Genomic DNA, 22,298 nt, shown 5'->3' with positions numbered 1-22,298 from the left:
CCACGTACCCCCTACAATCACATCGCGTACCCCTAGGGGTACGCGTACCACAGTTTGGGAACCGATAGCCTAAGGCGTTCCGCCAACCTCATAATAAAAGATTGCCGGCTTTTGCATTTATATTCGGACACAATATAATAAATGTTTAGATTTCTATACATTTCCGCAAATTCTGGTTATATCTGAAAGTGATATATTCACTTATACACACGCTACCTTTCCGGTAGCTAAGAAAATGGCGTACCAAGTTTTCGATAGCTACCAATAACCCTAACCCATAAGTTCATCATCACTTGTTTACCTCAGTGCATTATGGGCGATACCTGGGGTCAGCTCCGCCATATTGTTTACTTTCGCCTTTGTTAAACACTGCACTGTTCCGTGTAACCAGTTTTAACCACACCTAAAGTGAATTGCTGTGTGTCTTACTGTGTCTCCACAACAAAGAAAACACCTCATTTGAGGTTTTATCAGCTGCCAGTCGAGAAGAAGAGAAGAAAGAAATGGACAATTGAAATGGACAAGTGTTTGTAGCTTACATTTCTCTGGTGGGAAAAAGACGTACTTAAACTGTGACTCAGCAATAGTTCCATGGTCTGCGGAACGGCCTTCGGTTATAGAAGATTATAAAAATCGATAGTTCATTGTCTGAAACTAGTGATATTCCAATGCCTGTAAAACAAAGACGCATTCTTGGGTCTTTGCCTCTCAACATACTGAAGCACTCGGCAGCTGAACGAGCCTGTCAGACCGATAAAACTCCCAAACCACCAAGGGTTCTCTTTCGGGTATGTATAATGTTCAGTGTACCTCACTAGTGGCATTTATTGAAGAAAATGCACTTATACTGAACATGACACAGCAGATCAGCGGGTTTCTGGTTTATTTTTTTCATAATGTTTCCTGATATCAAGTTTTATTTAACTCATTTAAAAATGTTTTGATACTGTTCATCTGGGCCCGGGATCATGAAGCAATCTTAGACTTAAGTCAACAGTTGATTTTTCATAACAGTTTCCCGAACTGCATCTGTAACTTTCATTGTGCTGGATCAAGATTAAGTACAAGGCTAAGATTCCATTCGGACAAAGCTTCTTAGAAAATGGTAAGGAATAACTGAAGATTAAAAGAAACAATTTTAGACTTAAGTCTCAGATTGCTTCATGATCCAATATACGTCCTCGGAAATAAGACATTCTGATATTTGATGTCGTTGTACAGTATGGTAGACTCGGTCTAGACTCTTACCTTCTCACCAAGATTGATTTGGATTCCGATTTTCCTGCTATAAACCCTCGACATTTTATCCACCTGTTTAAATCACCAATTTCATTCTCTTCCACGACAGAGCACGGCAAAATCGCTCCTCTCACGTCACTCTCATGTAAAATTAATCTGACATCCGTCATATCGCTCAACTACCGACCCCGGTTATCCCCCACAATGCATTGCGGTAAATAAGTGATGACATAGTTATACTTGAGGGCTATACAGCGTCATAGCTGAGGAGATTATCTGAGAAATAGGATCTCCCACATATTAGAGTATCTGTTCCGTGTTCCTACTATATATCTACACCGGGACAAAAAATACCACCCAGATTTTTATACTGAATGTAGTTGATGTTTTATGATGATGATTTAGTTCAAATGAAGCAGAAGCAGACAACGACATTTTTCACAGCCAGTATACACCATATAAAGATGAACCACTCACAAAGAGCAAGACCAAGACAACAAATATGGATGAACAAGCTGATATTGATGGTCTTAGTCAAACTGTATTAGAAGCATATTGTGAAGGAACAGGAGCATTTGAGGCTTTGTTAGTTTTAAACTACATTATTTGAATAAACAAATTATTTGAAGGAAAGGAAAAGCAAAACATAAATTGTATGTCGTGTGCAGCGGCATTTGTATGACTGACAGTCTGATCTCTAGTGTGGTGATATGACAGAGCGATACCTTTTCATTCAAATTATAGCCGGCTGTTTGCTGAAAATGTTATGAATATAATTTTTATTATATATAGGTGCAAGTGTGAACATTGTGATGCTTCCAATCTTGTGAGGACATTGGAATTTGGCTGCTGTTGAGAAGTGGTTGATGCTGTTGGAAATATGGCTTTTGACGGTTCTATCGAGTGAATAAAATGCATCACACAGCATGAAGACGACAATTCTCTTAGTAATTGGGCAGTTTTATGAAACTAACATGAAACCTAGGCTTTCGTTTCCATTCTACCTTTAGTAGTATTAATGAGGCTCTTTATGAAGCATGACCTAGTTTTGTTGTATAATGAATAATAAATAGGCTAGCCTGACTGTTTATTTATTATTCCATCTCTACAAGAATAGGTCTTAATATTCTTACTTGCTACAAATTTGGTCCACAGAAAGGACAATAAGAATAATAAATCATGTGACACAGATTGTTCGATTGCTACTGACAGAAAATATAACATTTTAGGATATAAACTTGTTTTTTTTGGTGTTCACTGGTGATTTCTGATGGCTTTATCGTGACAGAGTCTCTGGTTGGTATGGACTCTTTTCACAGGATGGCGTGTAGTTTATTTTCACCAACCATTAAGGCAGAATACCTTCTTTCATAACAGCTGTCTTCAAAATGTGCTGAACATAGCACAGTATATTTGCTCAGAAGTTCATGAAAGTCCGGTAGATGCTGCTACACAAACATGACCCGGATTTGTCTCAGAGCTGGAATGGATGGGAACTGATGCATCCATGTACCGGGGTAAAATTTATTTTCATATAACTCACATTATTTGGTGCTCTGATGACACAATATCGACCTCCTCTTTGTTTGGGTTTACTGTCTGCCGTAGTGAAATGTGATAGTAAGTTTGCAATCAGCGTGATGTCTTAGCAGTGCTGTATGATGCATTTTGGCTGCGACTTAAAAACAGACAATATTTTGGTAAACCCATGAAAATTCTTTGCGTCGTAAAAACATCAGTTTTTATGACTGTTGTCTTAAACTTTGCAGTTGTATGTTTGAAAAAAAATCACTTCATATGCAGTTTAAATGGCTAATGCACTGTAAAATATAATAAGCTGACTTTACTTAAAAAAAATATGCAAAGTCGTTGCCTCAAAAAAAGTCATTTATGTTGATTTAGATAAATTAGATTGGGTTAACTTATTTTTTGTGAGTTTGCAGTACTCAAATTAACTTAGATTAGTTTGATTACATTAACTTATTTATTTTGAGTTTGCAGTACTCACATAAACTTATATTAATTTGATTACATTAACTTATTTATTGTGAGTTTGCAGTACTCATCTTATATAATTTTGATTACATTAACTTATTTATTTTAAGTTAATGTAATCAAATTAATATAAGTTTATGTGAGTACTGCAAACTCAAAATAAATAAGTTAATGTAATCAAACTAATCTAAGTTAATTTGAGTACTGCAAACTCACAAAAAATAAGTTAACCCAATCTAATTTATCTAAATCAACATAAATGACTTTTTTTGAGGCAACGACTTTGCATATTTTTTTTAAGTAAAGTCAACTTATTATATTTTACAGTGTGGAGAGATACGGAGACTAATAGATTTATATATCCTACACTATTCTGTTGGTGTTACTGACATACCATATAAGGTCGCCTTTCTGTCCAAACAGCATCCAGAGATGAGGCAAAACTCCACCAGTCTCCATGGAGCCGTTCAGTCCCCAATAAATCAGCTACGGTTGGTGCTGGTGGGCAGAACAGGTTCAGGTAAAAGTGCCACTGGAAACACCATCTTGGGTAAAGAATGCTTCACATCTCAACTGAGCATGGACTCAGTGACAAACCAATGCCAGAAGGAATCTGGAGTGGTTCAGGGGCGGAGCCTGGTGCTGATTGACACTCCTGGCTGGTTTGACACCTCTGTCCAGCAAAGTGAGGTAACAGAAGAAGTGCCAAGATATCTGACCATGTGTTCACCTGGACCACATGCATTTTTGCTCATCATACCAATCGCTCGCTTCACAGAGGAGCAGCAGAAGACTTTAGATATGATTGAGGCAGTTTTCGAGGAGAACATCAGTGACCACACGATCATCATATTTACCCATGAAGATGAGCTGAAAGGAAAGACAATTGAGCAGTTTATATCCGAACAGGGCCAAAGAATCCAGGATGTCATTGCACGATTCGGTGGCCGTTTCTTGGCTTTCAACAACAAGAACCCGGAGAACCGGGACCAGGTGGAATGGCTCCTGAAGAAGCTGGATGAGATGCTGGAACACAAAAACTATGGTCACTTCACCAACCAGAAAACAGAGGTTATAGAGAAAACACTGGCAATATTGGAACAGAAAAAGCAAGAAAAACTAAATGCATCAATTCAGAAGGCCAATCATGAAAACCTTGGAGATAGACAAGCAGGAGATAGAAATACGCAGGAGTCAAATCCAGTGTGAAATCGGCCATTTAACAGCAGAAATTGACAAAAACCATGAAAAACCTTCTGGAGAGCTGCAGTTGCTGCAGGAATCTCTAAAGATTGCAGAAAACAGCCTCAGAGAGCTGGAGAAAGAGATGGAATTAAAGATACAAGAAAGTGAAAAACAGAAAGGGGACGTGGAAAATGGAGCAAGGAAGAAGAACAGAGAAGAGAACAAGAAGAGAGACAAAGCTTTAAATGAAGATGAAAGCAGATGGTATTACAATGAAAAATATTTCACTATTCTGTAGTACCTCGTCATTTTTTTGGGAGGCGTTGGAGTTGGATTAGCATTGGGACGTGCACTTTTTTCCACCACTGCAGCACCTGTGGGACCGGCGACAGAGTTACCTGCACTGCTCGAACCAGAGCTTGCAGCTACCACGTTAGAAGCACCTACAAAAAGATCTATTTTAATGTGTACAACAGCAAAGGTAGCTCTATTGGTGAATGACCGTTGTTCCATTCAGTAACACAGAAGTCAAAGCATATATCTGTCTGATCATGTAAGTTTGGAAAATTCAGTAATGTTGCAGTCCTCCTGTTAGGGTTTTGCTGGGATTCAAACCCAGGTCACTGGTGTGATAATCCAGCAAACCCCCACTAGGCCACCAGCGGGATGACCCAAGTGTAGAGGCGTGAGGCGAAAGTAGAGTATCAAAAACAGTTTATTTACAATATGTACAATCCAAGGGAAAAAACAAAAAGAATAATCCAAAGCTCGGTGGGAGAAGTATGCGCAGGGGTGCAACTTTCCTTCCGAACATTGAGAGAGTACTGCGCTGACACCACTGTCCGAGGCGTCCACCTCCACGATGAATGGTTGGGAGGTGTCCGGGAGGACCAGAATGGGTGCCGTGCAGAAGCGGTGCTTGAGGTCTTTAAACGCCTTTTCCGCCTGAGGAGACCAGACATAAGATCCACCAGTCCCTTTGGTGAGATCTGACATGGGTGCTGCTATGGAACTGAAGTTCCTGACGAACTTGCGGTAAAAGTTAGCGAATCCTAAAAAACGCTGCACCTCCTTGACGGACTTGGGAGTGGGCCAGTCCCGGATGGCCAGGGTCTTGGCTGGGTCCATTTGGAGTTGTCCCGTCCGTACAATAAATCCCAGGAAGGAGACCTTGGGGACATGAAACTCGCATTTCTGGGCCTTTGCAAACAGATTGTTCCGTAGCAGCCTCTGGAGAACCTGGCGGACATGGTGGTGGTGCTCCTGCAAGGTCTTGGAAAATACCAAGATGTTGTCGAGGTAGACAAAGACGTACTGGTTAATCATGTCCCTCAAGACGTCGTTGATTAGGGCCTGAAAAACAGCTGGTGCGTTGGTGAGTCCGAAGGGCATCACCTGGTACTCGTAGTGCCCTGACGGGGTGTTAAAGGCAGTCTTCCACTCGTCTCCCTGTTGGATACGGATGAAGTGGTATGCGTTCCGTAGGTCCAACTTGGTGAAGACGGTGGTGCCTTGGAGCAGGTCGAATGCTGAGGACATCAGCGGAAGGGGATAGTGGTTGCACACAGTGATCTTGTTCAGGCCCCTGTAGTCAATATATGGTCGGAGCCCCCCATCCTTTTTGCCGACAAAGAAGAAGCCTGCACCAGCAGGTGAGGTGGAGGGTCGAATGAACCCAGAGACCAGGGCATCCTTGAGGTATTCCTCCATGGCCTTGCATTCTGGCTGAGAGAGGGAGAACAGTCTGCCCCGAGGAGGGGTCGTCCCAGGGAGCAAGTCGATGGCACAGTTGTAGGCCCGGTGCGGAGGAAGAACGGCGGCCCTGCTTTTGCTAAATACCTCCTTCAAATCCCAGTACTCTGTGGGAACTTGAGATAGCTCGGTGAGATCAGGGGGCTCGGCAGGAGACACAGGAGGGCTAGAGAGCAGACAAGAGGCATGGCACGCAGGGCCCCATTCCACAACCTGGCTTGTTACCCAGTCTATGCGAGGGTTGTGGTGGGTAAGCCAAGGAAGGCCTAGAATCACTGGGAACTCTGGTGAATGAATAAGATGCAGGGATATCTCTTCCTTGTGACCTTGAGACTGGAGAAAGACTGGAGAAGTAACTTGGGTGACTCTTCTGTCACCTAAAGCTTGGCCATCGAGGGCAGACACAGACAGTGGGACTTCAAGAGGTGCAGTAGGGACATTGATACTTGGGGCAAAGTGAACATCCATAAAGTTTCCAGCCGCCCCGGAGTCTAACAAGGCTTGACAAGAGTGGACGGACTCACCCCAGGAGATGGAGACCGGGATGTAGACTCCTTGGCCAGGGAGTTCAGGAGAGAGGGTAGGCCCCGTCACAACCCTCCCTCGGCTGGATGGGGCGGTCCTTTTCCCAAGAGCTCGGTACATGATGCTCGGAAATGGCCAGGCTTGCCACAGTAGATGCAGCACTTATCCCTCCTTCTGCGCTCCCTCTCAGCTGCGGAGAGACGAGTACGGCCAACTTGCATGGGCTCTGGACAGTCACTGGAGGAGGTAGACGGGCTCCATATTCAGGCAGTGAGACCGGGGAGACTCAGGACTTGGCGGCGTTCTCTAATCCTGTTGTCCAGACGAATAGCATGTGAGATCAGAGTTTCGAGGTCACTTGGGCATCCGATAGAGGCCAGGCCGTCTTTGATGGGGTCAGACAAACCATGGTGAAAGGCTGAAACCAGAGCAGCCTCGTTCCATCCGCTGACTGCTGCGAGTGTTCGGAACGATATGGCGTAGTCTGCGACACTTCCTCCTTGCCGGATGGACATGAGCTTTCTGGCTGCGTCGGTACTGATGTCCGCCTGGTCAAAGACCTGAAGCATCTCTTCAGTAAACAGTTCAAAATCAGAGCACTCGGGTCCCCGTCTCTGCCAGATAGCTGTTGCCCAAGCTCGTGCCTTACCAGCTAACAAGGTTATCACAAAGGCAATCTGAAGTGTAGGTGGTAGGCTGGAGCTCAAAGGTGAGTTGGCACTGGGTAAGGAACTCCCAGCACTCACAGTGCTTGCCGTCATACCTCTGTGGTGCAGGAAGGCTGGGTTCACGAGGTGAAGGAGACAGTGTGGTGGGAGGCACTGGAGCGGGAGCTGGATCAGGAGATGCGGGCAGAGGTGTCAGCGTTTTCCCAATTTGCTGAAGCAGTACCTCGTGGCAAGCAAGGGCCTCATGTTGGCTTGTGAGAGTTCGTCCATGGTCGCTCCGAAGCGTGTCAAAGCTGCCATAATTCCCTGTAGGTTGGCCGGGTAGACAGTTGTAGCAGCCTCTGCTGAGTCGGTCATGACGGAGTCTTTCTGTTAGGGTTTTGCTGGGATTCGAACCCGGGTCACTGGTGTGATAATCCAGCAAACTCCCACTAGGGGGATGACTCAAGTGCAGAGGCATGAGGCGAAAGTAGAGTATCAAAAACAGTTTATTTACAATATGTACAATCCAAGGGAAAAAACAAAAAGAATAATCCAAAGCTCAGAAGATAAACAAAAATAAAATATCCCAAGGTTCAAAGTCCAAAATCCAAATAAGAAAAGAAGAGGCAAAAACTCAAACGCTCAGAAGATCCAAAGGTCAAAACAAAATCCACAAAGTCCAAAAGAAAGAAGCAAAAACCAAGAATACAAAGACACAGGCAAGGTACATGGGACAGAGGGAACTGGCACTAACAGCATAGCATAAAGACTCCGTGAGGAGGGGACAAACAGAGGAGTATTTATACACAAAATAAATTGAACACAGGTGACACTAATGTAGACAAAACAGGCAATAAAGACAAACACAAAACACAGGAACAGTGGCGACCTCTAGAGGCCAAAACAAACATGACAAGAAAAGGAAATAACAGCGGCCTCTAGAGGCCAAAACAGTCCCAGTCCTAATACCTCCAGTCCAGGAGCGTAAAACAGGCACAGAAAATAAATCTAAAATATTCTCAGTAACTACTGCCTTGTGAAGCATTACCAAATTGCAAGATATTAACAAAGCTTGTATCTGTTTTTCGACTCGAGAGCAAAATAGACCAATAAATTGATCAGTAATTTTCCAATAACAAGCTACCAATTTTACATATCACATCGGAGTCCATTTTCTCATTAAATCCATATATTAGTCCAATATAATCCCAATTAAATGCATTCTAGTTCCAGTTTGTAACACTACAAAATGTGGAAAAGTTCAAGGGGGTGAATATTTATGCAAGACACTGCATGGTAAAACCGCAATTTGGATGTGAATATGGTAATAGTAATGAATTTTTCATTTGTTTTGTAAGTGAAATATATTCAATCTGGCTGATTTGACATCGGACTAAGTGTATTGTGGCCTGTCACCCCTGAGTTTCACACCGCTGCTCTAATCTGTGTGATGGAATTAGGTCGTATCAGATGCTTGTAGTGTACGGGAAAATAAGAAATATGTTATTGATCTTATTGAATATATTGACTGATAGCAATAAAATTAAGAGAAATTTTAAAAACACAACTTTTTTAAAGACATGTTTCAGCATATCTCATACCGTCTTCAGTTTAATAAGGAATGACTAGTCTTACATCACATGACAATATATACACCATGAACCAATCAACCAACTACAACACAAATTAAAAAATGAAGATAAAGCATAGGATTCCTCAGGAAACTGAAGATGGCAGAGGATATGCCGAAACATGTCTTTAAAACGTTGTTTTGTGTTTGTTAAATTTTATTACAATCATAATCTCTTTTATTATTCATTTTTGCATCTACTAATCATAGTCGGTGTAGGGCTTGCATTCTTTGCCATCTAGTATAAAGCAATTCTGTCGCTGGGCTTTTCAATGATGCAATAATTTCAAAACATTTTACTGCAAACAAAAAAATCAATATAGTAAGTAGAACTGTAATTCTAAATATTTCTATGTTAATACACATTCCTTGTATGTACACATTCCATTAATCAGATTTATAAGTTTGCATGCAACAAAGTACGTATGGGGTTAGTAGACTATTGTAAGGAATGACAATACATCTTTCATAAATACAATAAATTTTGGATTTTTCCAAATAGTGTCTCATGTATTTTTATTCATATATCTTCATTTTGATTTAATACATTTCTTATCTTACCACCTAGCAGAAAAAAAAAGATTCTGTTATTCTAGAGTTTGTAGAATTTGTCAATGATGCTTCTCATTTCCTGCTTAAATACAGCTCATGGAACTGAAATATATATTATTTACCAGCTGGGAGGTCCGTATCGTGAAATACCGTGACCGAGGTCTTGAAAATACTGACCGACGCCTCTGGGCCGAGGTCAGTATTTTCAAGGCCGAGGTCACGGTACTTCACGATACGGACCGACCTTAAGCTGGTACATAATATATTTATATTTTTTTTTCCCAAATTCTAACAGAAAATGAAAGCGCCCGAAAGGGAAACCATATTTAGAACAAACCTGCTACAAGCTTGTCAAAAACCTGTTTGACAAGCTATGTCAGCTCGGAATTTTCCAAAAATAAAAAAACTTGATCTAGGCCACACAAAACCAGGCGCTTTCATCATAGTAAATAACATCTATTTATTTAAAAAAAAATAAAATATATATATATATATATATATATATATATATATATATATATATATATATTACACACACAGTATATATAGATATATATCAGAAACCTGTTTGACAAGCTACAGGAGCTCGGAATTTTCCGAAAAGAAAACTTGATCTAGATCACTTCCCTGATCTAGGCGACAAAACATGCCAAAAATGTGAGCATAACCATCTTTTCAAAGAAATCACTGTTCACCTGGAAGAAAGGAAAATGTTTTTTATTAATCTGAATCAGAGTCAAGAAAGTTGAAGCGCCTTCTTTTGGTTGCACAGCGAGAAGAAGTATCGCTTATGCTAGGACCAGCAAAATTGAAATGGAACGTGCATCCTTCAAACTTCCCAATGTTGGCACCAGAAAACAAACCAGAAGCTGTAGTACTTGCAGATTCTTGACAATAGTTAGCACTTGCGGAGGACTGAACCAGTAGACTTTGTTGTGTGTTTGATCTGGAGAGCACCTTTGACATGTTCCTTTGATGACCAGCAGAAGCAGATTTATAGGCATCTAGACTTTTCAGGTTTTTGTGCCCGCTGAGTTGGGCCACATAATTCTCTGCAATCTCAGCGTCTATCAGATGGGAGATACAGGTTTTCCTGACAGAATGGTTGCTTGCGTTGCCTGGTAATACCAGCTTTAGTATTAATTTTACTATATATACAGTGGTGCTTGAAAGTTTATGAACCCTTTGGAATTTTCTATATTTCTGCATAAATATGACCTAAAACATCATCAGATTTTCACACAAGCCCTAAAAGTAGATAAAGAGCACCCAGTTAAACAAATGAGACTATTATACTTGGTCATTTATTTACTGAGGAAAATGATCCAATGTTACATATCTGTGAGTGGCAAAAGTATGTGAACCTCTAGGATTAGCAGTGAATTTGAAGGTGAAATTAGAGTCAGGTGTTTTCAATCAGTGGGATGACAATCAGGTGTGAGTGGGCACCCTGTTTTATTTAAAGAACTGGGATCTATCAAAGTCTGATCTTCACAACACATGTTTGTGGAAGTGTATCATGGCACGAACAAAGGAGATTTCTGAGGACCTCAGAAAAAGTGTTGTTGATGCTCATCAGGCTGGAAAAGGTTACAAAACCGTCTCTAAAGAGTTTGGACTCCACCATTCCACAGTCAGACAGATTGTGTACAAATGTAGGAAATTCAAGACCATTGTTACCCTCCCCAGGAGTGGTCGACCAACAACGATCACTCCAAGAGCAAGGCGTGTAATACGTAGTCGGCAAGGTCACAAAGGACCCCAGGGTAACTTCTAAGCAATTGAAGGCCACTCTCACATTGACTAATGCTATTGTTCATGAGTCCACCATCAGGAGAACACTGAACAACAATGGTGTGCATGGCAGGGTTGCAAGGAGAAAGCCACTGCTCTCCAAAAAGAACATTGCTACTCGTCTGCAGTTTGCTAAAGATCACGTGGACAAGCCAGAAGGCTATTGGAAAAATGTTTTGTGGATGGATGAGACCAAAATAGAACTTTTTGGTTTAAATGAGAAGCGTTATGTTTGGAGAAAGGAAAACACTGCATTCCAGCATAAGAACCTTATCCCGTCTGTGAAACATGGTGGTGGTAGTATCATGGTTTGGGCCTGTTTTGCTGTATCTGGGTCAGGACAGCTTACCATCATTGATGGAACAATGAATTCTGAATTATACCAGCGAATTCTAAAGGAAAATGTCAGGACATCTGTCCATGAACTGAATTTCAAAAGAAGGTGGGTCATGCAGTAAGACAACGACCCTAAGCACACAAGTCGTTCTACCAAAGAATGGTTAAAGAAGAATAAAGTTAATGTTTTGGAATGGCCAAGTCAAAGTCCTGACCTTAATCCAATCGAAATGTTGTGGAAGGACCTGAAGCGAGCAGTTCATGTGAGGAAACCCACCAGCATCCCAGAGTTGAAGCTGTTCTGTATGGAGGAATGGGCTAAAATTCCTCCAAGCCGGTGTGCAGGACTGATCAACAGTTACCGGAAACATTTATGCCGCTTTTCCACTACAAACGCGGCTGAGCCGTGCCATGCCGAGTCGAGCTGAGTCGGGCTGAGCGGGGCTATTGAAGTTGCATTTCGACTACAACCGCGCTGAACCGTGCTGGCTGGAAGTGGGTGGACACATTGGGTGGAGTTAGCGAAAGTGGGTGGACGTCACGTGATGTCGTTAAGCAGCGCAAACAGTGACATCAGTGACAGTGGCGGAACAAGTCAGAGCCGGGCCGGGGGCGGGGCAAATGACCGGGCATTTTATTAAAGCTTATCATAACATCATTTTAGGCTACAAAATGTCCGCAACTGCGGTGTTTACCAATTTCAACACTACCGGGTGCAACTATGTTATTTAGTACATCAAGTCCTTCAAACGAACATGTAACTCAGAAACAAAAAACATTAGGATACTGTACATGGCTCATAATAAAACATCAATAGCCTATACTGCGCACATTATTTGAAGGGCATACGAATGAGCGCTCAGAGGTTGCAACGGTGACAGGAAGAGTCAGAAATAAAAGGAGGGCGGTGCAGACCTCACTGAATGCACTGTGTTTACCAATTTCAACACTACGGGGTGCAACTATGTTATTTTGTACATTAAGTCCTTCAAACGAACATGTAACTCAAACAAAAAAACATTCGGCGACATACTGTACATGGCTCATAATAAAACATCAATAGCCTACTGCACGCATTATTTGAAGGGCATACGGCGAGCCTTGCGCTCCGCGAACTCGTCCACGATGCTCTGTATGTCACTGATTCAGTGAGCTTTTAAGCGGTAGTCTCACGACCCGAATAGTAAACAATAAACATGGAGGACATGGAGTCGTTAGTATTGCTGGTCTTGGTGCTGTGGCTTGTTGTCACCTACAACGCCAACAGATACTGGCAAGAGCGTATAGATGAGGCGAGGCACATAAGGCTTCAGAAATTCTCGTAATTCATAATTATTCTTCTTCCGGGTTTGCGGTGTTTACAGATCCCAGCGCGCTCGCGGGGCGTGTGTGGGCATGTGAGGACACTCCTCCTCACCAATCAGTGCACAGGGGAGTGTCTGCTCACGCCCCCAGCCTCAGTCGGCACGGTTTGGCTCGCTTCAGCCCTACTCCAAAACGGTGCGAGTTTTAGGGGCTAAGCAGGGCTGAAACGAGCTGAGTCGTGCTGGTTTTTGGTAGTCGAAACGCGAGCCGTGTCGGGCTGAAGTGAGCTGAAGCGAGCTGAAGTGAGCTGAAAAAGGGTAGTGGAAAAGGGCCATTAGTTGCAGTTATTGCTGCACAAGGGGGGGTCACACCAGATACTGAAAGCAAAGGTTCACATACTTTTGCCACTCACAGATATGTAATATTGGATCATTTTCCTCAATAAATAAATGACCAAGAATAATATTTTTGTCTCCTTTGTTTAACTGGGTTCTCTTTATATACTTTTAGGACTTGTGTGACAATCTGATGATGTTTTAGGTCATATTTATGCAGAAATATAGAAAATTCTAAAGGGCTCACAAACTTTCAAGCACCACTGTAGGTGCAAATGTGAACATTGTGATGCTTCCAATCTTGTGATGACATTGGAATTTGGCAGTTAAGAAGTGGTTGATGCTGTTGGAAATATGGCTTTTGACGGTTCTATCGAGTGAATAAAATGCATCACATGAAGCATGAAGACTACATTGCTCTGAGTAATTGGGCGGTTTTATGAAACTAACACGAAACCTAGGCTTTCGTTTCCATTTTACCTTTAGTGGTATTGATGAGGCTCTTTACGAAGCACTACCTAGTTTTGTTGTAGAATGAATAATAAATAGGGTAGCCTGAATATTTATTTATTATTCAATCTCTACAAGAATAGGTCTTAATATTCTTACTTGCTACAAAGGTGGCAGACCCAGGAAAATGGGAAAGGGAGGGCATCAACCTAGTCAGGCTGGGGGTCTGGGGACTGCCAGAGGCCCCTGGAAGCTCTGCAGAGTTGAGCTGAGCAGGTGTACTGTACCAGGGATCTCCTTTTGGCCCCAGTGGCTTTACATATTGCAGTATCATTATTCTTTAGCTAAGGAATGAAACTGAGGGCCCGTTTACACGAGGACGCTGTCGGGTAAAAACGACTAAATATTTTATCGGAAGTGCCTTTCGTCTACACGGGGACGGCGTTTCCGAGGCTGAAAAACGGAAAAAATTGAACACGCCTTCCAAAGTGGATAAGTTAAAAACGGCCCCCGTTGCATATCCGTCTGAACTACCCAATACGCGAAACTCTGCTCGGATCTGCTCACGTCGGGTACACGTTTACATCATACATATGTCATATACTGTACATGCCAGCCCGGAAAGTAAGAAAGTAAGTAAAAAAGTAAGAGCATGTCTGATTACATCGATCCAACGGACCTTCAAGCTGCTCTGGCAGCTTTAATAAACGTCCAGGAGTCCTTCGAACATCTATACCGAATCTGCACATATACCGTTAATGAACAGAGGCGGGTATAGCATGCTCTTACTTTTTTACTTACTTTCTTACTTACCATAGCCAGAGTAGTCAAAGTTTTCGTGGCGCAGATGTGCAGATCAGACAAGACGGAAGACGTTGCGCATGCGTGCAGACATAGCGGAGGTCTTTCACAGCACCGCCTGGCATGCACATCTGTGACAGAGCGCAATGCGTCTGTCACTAAACAGCGTTTCCTCCTGCTGGTCATGTTTCAATGGTCAAGTGCAATGGACTAAACCACAGTTGCAAAGACATTCCAAATACAATCTGTGTTGTATGTTTGTTGTGGGTTTGGTAATGGGGGCTTTACAAGTATGTTTTGTTACGGGTACATTTGTTACAACTTTTAGATATGTAAACCTGAAATGTTTGGTACATGTGTTCATAGTAAAAGACGCGACACAGGTTTAAACAGCGCAAGCATTTATTAGTTTTCACTATAAACAATAGCGTATAAAGATTCATTAAGTGCGCACGTTTAACATCTGAATCCTTTTCTGCTAGAGTTTATCTAACATCAGCCAGAAATGTTTGTAGCCATTTACCTGCTGTAGTCTTCCGGGTGCGGGACCAAACCGGAATGCAGGTCTGAAAGCGCTTTTCAAGGTTTCTTCCGCGATGCGTGGGAAAGCAGCTCATTAGAGCGGAGAGAAATGGTCTAAAAATCTTACGTAAGTGTTTGTTGTAATATTTAAGGTCTGCACATTGTTGTAGGAGTGTAATGCATGCAGTGAAAATGTTTAGAACTGTTAAAATCTGTCTAGATGTGTTGATTGATTTTAATTGTGTTAAGACTGTGCCGTAGTCTTTTAAATATGCGCTGCACTGTTCATTGGGGAGATGGCCTCTGCAGGGAGAGGACGCATGACTTGAGCTCTGTGTGAGTAATGCCAGAGTAGCCTAGCTTGCGTGGGCATTTTGTCCCAGAATTTTTTTTTTTGTTTGGTTTTGTCATCAGTGGTTTTTTTTTGTTTGTTTGTTTGTCCTGTTTGTGTTAACTGCCGGCTTAAGAATAAAAAGAAAACTATTTTTGTACAAGAATTTTCCTTGTTTTGCTCATCATTCTGACTGACTACTCCATCCGCTCGGCACACTCTATTACAACATCCAATTGAATTCCACACATTTATGCGTCACCGTATAGATGCAGATTTCCTCCTTGAAAACGGTCGTGTAGACGCGGAAAAAAGTGAGAACGAAAACGGACTTTTGCGTTTTTGTTTCAGACCGTCCCCGTGTAAAGTGGGCCTGAGAAGAAGGCAAAGTATAAGAGAGAGAGAGAGAGACCAAAATTCCATTTTCTGAGAAAAGGTTTTGTCTGTGATTGTAAAAAGTGAGTACATTTCCTGTTGTTTCTTTCTCATTGTTTCATTGTTAGCTCTGTAAGAATTATGTTTCTTGAATCAGGTAAAATACATATTAAGTGTTATATATATATATATATGGCACGGTGGTGTAGTGGTTAGCGCTGTCGCCTCACAGCAAGAAGGTCCGGGTTCGAGCCCCGTGGCCGGCGAGGGCTTTTCTGTGCGGAGTTTGCATGTTCTCCCCGTGTCCGCGTGGGTTTCCTCCGGGGGCTCCAGTTTCCCCCACAGTCCAAAGACATGCAGGTTAGGTTAACTGGTGACTCTAAAGTGACCGTAGGTGTGAATGTGAGTGTGAATGGTTGTCTGTGTCTATGTGTCAGCCCTGTGATGACCTGGCGACTTGTCCAGGGTGTACCCCACCTTTCACCCATAGTCAGCTGGGATAGGCTCCAGCTTGCCTGCGACCCTGTAGAACAGGATAAAGAGGATACAGGTAATGAGATTATATATATATATATTAAAAAAAAATTTTACACCTACTGGGAAATCAGCAAATAAAACACTTGTATGTGGAAAAACTGTTAAAACAAAAGAAACCCCAATTAAATTTTAGTCAATAACCCCAGCTGTATCTTAAAAAAAAATATGTCCAGGGGACTGGGCGGAGTTTTACTGCAGAATGTAGACTGATGACATCATGTTGGTTGCAAAGTGCGTGTTTTTCACAGAGCTTTGCTTTTCCTGGCAGATCCAGTTCTCGATGGCCTAAGGCATTCCGTCAACCTCATAATAAAAGATTGCCGACTTTTGCGTTTATATTCGGACACAATATAATAAATGTTTAGATTTCTATACATTTCCGCAAATTCTGGTTATATCTAAAAGTGATATATCCACTTATACACACGCTACCTTTCCGGTAGCTAAGAAAATGGCGTACCAAGTTTTCGATAGCTACCAATGACCCTAACCCATAAGTACATCATCGCTTGTTTACCTCAGTGCATTATGGGCGATACCTGGGGTCAGCTCCGCCATATTGTTTACTTTCGCCTTTGTTAAACACTGCACTGTTCTGTCTAACCGGTTTTAACCACACCTAAAGTGAACTGCTGTGTGCCTTACTGTGTCTTCATAAGAAAGAGAACACCTCATTTGAGCTTTTATCAGCTGCCAGTTGAGAAGAAGAGAAGAAAGAAATGGACAATTGAAATGGACAAGTGTTTGAAGCTTACATTTCTCTGGTGTGAAAAAGACGTACTTAAACTGTGACTCAGCAATAGTTCCATGGTCTGCGGAACGGCCTTCGGTTATAGAAGATTATAACAATCGATAGTTCATCGTCTGAAACTAGTGATATTCCAAAGCCTGTAAAACAAAGACGCGTTCTTGGGCCTTTGCCTCTCAACATACTGAAGCACTCGGCAGCTGAACGAGCCTGTCGGACCGATAAAACTCCCAAACCACCAAGGGTTCTCTTTCGGGTATGTATAATGTTCAGTATACCTCACTAGTGCCATTTATTGGAGAAAATGCACTTTTACTGAACATGACACGACAGATCAGCGGGTTTCTGGTTTATTTTTTTCATAATGTTTCCTGATATCAAGTTTTATTTAACTAACTCATTTAAAAATGTTTTGATACTGTTCATCTGGGCCCGGGATCACGAAGCAATCTTAGACTTAAGTCAACAGTTGATTTTTCATAACAGTTTCCCGAACTGCATCTGTAACTTTCATTGTGCTGGATCAAGATTAAGTACAAGGCTAAGATTCCATTAGAACAAAGCTTCTTAGAAAATGGTAAGGAATAACTGAAGATTAAAAGAAACAATTTTAGACTTAAGTCTCAGATTGCTTCATGATCCAATATACGTCCTCAGAAATAAGACATTCTGAGATTTGATGTCGTTGTACAGTATGGTAGACTCGGTCTAGACTCTTACCTTCTCAGCAAGCTTGATTTGGATTCCGATTTTCCTGCTATAAACCCTTGACATTTTATCCACCTGTTTAAATCACCAATTTCATTCTCTTCCACGACAGAGCACGGCAAAATCGCTCCTCTCACGTCACTCTCATGTAAAATTAATCTGACATCCGTCATATCGCTCAACTACCGACCCCGGTTATCCCCCACAATGCATTGCGGTAAACAAGTGATGACATAGTTATACTTGAGGGCTATACAGCGTCATAGCTGAGGAGATTATCCGAGAAATGGGATTTCCCACATATTAGAGTATCTGTTCCGTGTTCTTACTATATATCTACACTGGGACAAAAAATACCACCCAGATTTTTATATTGAATGTAGTTGAGGTTTTATGATGATTTAGTTCAATTGAAGCAGAAGCAGACTACGATGTTTTTCACAGCCAGTATGCACCATATAAAGATGAACCACTCACAAAGAGGAAGACCAAGACAACAATATGGATGAACAAGCTGATATTGATGGTCTTCGTCAAACTGTATTAGAAGCATATTATGAAGGAACAGGAGCAGTTGAGGCTTGGTTAGTTTTAAACTACATTATTTGGAGAAACAAATTATTTGAAGGAAAGGAAAAGCAAAACATAAATTGTATGTCGTGTGCAGCGGCATTTGTATGACTGACAGTCTGATCTCTAGTGTGGTGATATGACAGAGCGATACCTTTTTCATTCAAATTATAGCCGGCTGCTTGCTGAAAATGTTATGAATATAATTTTTATTATATATAGGTGCAAGTGTGAACATTGTGATGCTTCCAATCTTGTGAGGACATTGGAATTTGGCTGCTGTCGAGAAGTGGTTGATGCTGTTGGAAATATGGCTTTTGACGGTTCTATCGAGCGAATAAAATGCATCACACAGCATGAAGACGACAATTCTCTTAGTAATTGGGCAGTTTTATGAAACTAACATGAAACCTAGGCTTTCGTTTCCATTTTACCTTTAGTAGTATTAATGAGGCTCTTTATGAAGCACCACCTAGTTTTGTTGCATAATGAATAATAAATAGGCTAGCCTGACTGTTTATTTATTATTCCATCTCTACAAGAATAGGTCTTAATATTCTTACTTGCTACAAATTTGATCCACAATAAGGACAATAAGAACAATAAATCATGTGACACAGATTGTTCGATTGCTACTGACAGAAAATATAACATTTTAGGATATAAACTTGTTTTTTTTGGTGTTCACTGGTGATTTCTGATGGCTTTATCATGACAGAGTCTCTGGTTGGTATGGACTCTTTTCACAGGATGGCATGTAGTTTATTTTCACCAACCATTAAGGTAGAATACCTTCTTTCATAACAGCTGTCTTCAAAATGTGCTGAACATAGCACAGTATATTTGCTCAGAAGTTCATGAAAGTCCGTAGATGCCGCTGCACAAACATGACCCGGTTTTGTCTCAGAGGTGGATTGGATGGGAACTGATGCATCCATGTACCGGGGTAAAATTTATGTTCATATAACTCACATTATTTGGTGCTCTGATGACACAATATCGACCTCCTCTTTGTTTGGGTTTACTGTCTGCCGTAGTGAAATGTGATAGTAAGTTTGCAATCAGCGTGACGTCTTAGCAGTGCTGTATGATGCATTTTGGCTGCGACTTAAAAACAGACAATATTTTAGTAAACCCATGAAGATTCTTTGTGTCGTAAAAACATCAGTTTTTATGACTGTTGTCTTAAACTTTGCAGTTGTATGTTTGAAAAAAAATCACTTCATATGCAGTTTAAATGGCTAACGGAGAGATACGGAGACTAATAGATTTATACATATATATCCTACACTATTCTGTTGGTGTTACTAAAATATAAGGTCGCCTTTCTGTCCAAACAGCATCCAGAGATGAGGCGAAACTCCACCAGTCTCCATGGAGCCGTTCAGTCCCCAATAAATCAGCTACGGTTGGTGCTGGTGGGCAGAACAGGTTCAGGTAAAAGTGCCACTGGAAACACCATCTTGGGTAAAGAATGCTTCCCGTCTGAAGTGAGCATGGACTCGGTGACAAACAAATGCCAGAAGGAATGTGGAGAAGTTCAGGGGCGGAGCCTGGCACTGATTGACACTCCTGGCTGGTTTGACACCTCCCTCCAGCAAAGTGAGGTAACAGAAGACGTGGTAAGATGTCTGACCATGTGTTCACCTGGACCACATGCATTTCTGCTCATCATACCAATCACTCGCTTCACAGAGGAGCATCAGAAGACTTTAGATATGATTGAGGCAGCTTTCAAGGAGAACATGAGTGACCACACAATCATTATATTTACCCATGAAGACGAGCTGAAAGGAAAGCCAATTGAGCAGTTTATATCGAGACAGAGTCAAAGAATCCAGGATGTCATTGCACGATTCGGTGGCCGTTTCTTGACTTTCAACAACAAGAACCCAGAGAACCGTGACCAGGTGGAACGGCTCCTGAAGAAGCTGGATGAGATGCTGGAACAGAACAACTATGGTCACTTCACCAACCAGGAAACAAAGGTTATAGAGAAAGCACTGGCAATATTGGAAGAGAAAAAGCAAGAAAAACTAAATGCATTAATTCAGACAGCCAAGCAGGAAGTTAAACAGATGGCTGAACGTCGCAAGGCTGATATCATGAATGCCTTGGAGAAAGACAAGCAGGAGATAGAAAGACGCAGGAGTCAAATCCAGGGTGAAATCGGCCATTTAACAGCAGAAATTCTCAAAAAACATGAAAAACCTTATGGAGAGCTGCAGTTGCTGCAGGAATCTCTAAAGATTGCAGAAAACAGGCTCAGAGAGCTGGAGAAAGAGATGGAATTAAAGATAGAAGAAAGTGAAAAAAAGAAAAGGGATGTGGAAAAATGGAGCAAGGAAGAAGAGCAGAGAAGAGAACAAGAAGTGAGAGAAAATGCTTCAAATGAAGATGAAAGCAGATGGTATTACGATGAAAAATATTTCACTATTCTGAAGTACCTCATCATTTTTTTGGGAGGCGCTGGAGCTGGATTAGCATTGGGACCTGCACTTTTTTTCACCGCTGCAGCACCTGTGGGACTGGCGGCAGAGTTAACTGCACTGCTCGGACCAGAGCTTGCAGCTGCCGTGTTAGCAGTCTGTACCGCAGCAGCAAAGGTAGCTCCATTGGTGACTGGCCTTTGTTCCATTCAGTAACACAGAAGTCAAAGCATATGTCTGTCTGATCATGTAAGTTTGGAAAAGTCAGTAATGTTGCCGTCCTCCAGTCCAGGAGTGTAAAACAGCCACAGAAAATAAATCTAAAATATTCTCAGTAACTACTGCCTTGTGAAGCAAAACCAAATTGCAAGATATTAACAAAGCTTGTATTTGTTTTTCAACTCGAGAGCAAAATAGACCAACAAGTTGATCAGTAATTTTCCAATAACAAGCTACCAGTTTTACACATCATCATATCAGATTCCATTTCCTCATTCAGTCCACATATTAATCCAATATAATCCTAATTAAATCCATTCCAGTTTGTAACACTACAAAATGTGGAAAAGTTCAAGGGGGTGAATATTTATGCAAGACACTGCATGGTAAAACCACAATTTGGATGTGAATATGGTAATAGTAATGAATTGTTCATTTGTTTGTATTCAATCTGGCTGATTTGACATCGGACTAAGTGTATTGTGGCCTGTTACCCCTGAGTTTCACACCGCTGCTCTAATCTGTGTGATGGAATTAGGTCGTATCAGATGCTTGTAGTGTGCAGGAAAAATAAGAAATATGTTATTGATCTTATTGAATATATTGACTGATAGCAATAAAATTAAGAGAAATTTAAAAAACACAAAACAACTTTTTTAAAGACATGTTTCAGCATATCTCATACCGTCTTCAGTTTAATAAGGAATTACTAGTCTTACATCACATGACAATATATACACCATGAACCAATCAACCAACTACAACACACATTAAAAAATTAAGATAAAGCATAGGATTCCTCAGGAAACTGAAGATGGCATAGGATATGCCGAAACATGTCTTTAAAAAGCTGTTTTATGTTTTTTAAATTTTATTACAATCATAATCTCTTTTATTATTCATTTTGCATCTACTAATCATAGTCGGTGTAGGGCTTGCATTCTTTGCCATCTAGTACAAAGCAATTCTGTCTTTGGGCTTTTCAATGATGCAATAATTTCAAAACATTTTACTGTAAACAAAAAAATCAATATAGTAAGTAGAACTGTAATTCTAAATATTTCTATGTTAATACACATTCCTTGTATGTACACATTCCATTAATCAGATTTATAAGTTTGCATGCAACAAAGTACGTATGGGGTTAGTAGACTATTGTAAGGAATGACAATACATCTTTTATAAATACAATAAATTTTGGATTTTTCCAAATAGTGTCTCATGTATTTTTATTCATATGTCTTTGTTTTGATTTAATACATTTCTTATCTTACCACCTAGCAGAAAAAAAAGATTCTGTTATTCTAGAG

At 41.2% G+C, this 22,298-nt stretch overlaps 1 protein-coding gene across 1 annotated transcript; it reads left to right on the top strand.

The window, feature by feature from the left end:
- Positions 1-3,666: 3,666 nt before the first annotated feature.
- Positions 3,667-21,918, top strand: LOC132871308 (GTPase IMAP family member 8-like). The gene is made up of 2 exons (XM_060905423.1): positions 3,667-4,305; positions 19,681-21,918. The coding sequence occupies exons 1-2, from the start codon at positions 3,667-3,669 to the stop codon at positions 20,983-20,985; spliced, it is 1,944 nt and encodes a 647-aa protein (XP_060761406.1). The 3' UTR covers positions 20,986-21,918.
- Positions 21,919-22,298: the final 380 nt, after the last annotated feature.

The sequence above is a fragment of the Neoarius graeffei genome, chromosome 23 (assembly GCF_027579695.1).
Source record: "Neoarius graeffei isolate fNeoGra1 chromosome 23, fNeoGra1.pri, whole genome shotgun sequence".
NCBI classification, from domain to species: Eukaryota; Metazoa; Chordata; class Actinopteri; order Siluriformes; family Ariidae; genus Neoarius; species Neoarius graeffei.
The sequence above is the reverse complement of the archived record's forward strand: the minus strand, read 5'-3'. Positions and strand labels throughout refer to the sequence as shown.

Coding starts and splice junctions, on each gene's coding strand:
- LOC132871308 (XM_060905423.1), top strand. CDS start 3,667: ATGAGGCAAAACTCCACCAGTCTCCATGGAGCCGTTCAGTCCCCAATA. Junction 4,306..19,680: donor TCACCAACCAGAAAACAGAG/GTTATAGAGAAA, acceptor CTGTCCAAACAG/CATCCAGAGATGAGGCGAAA.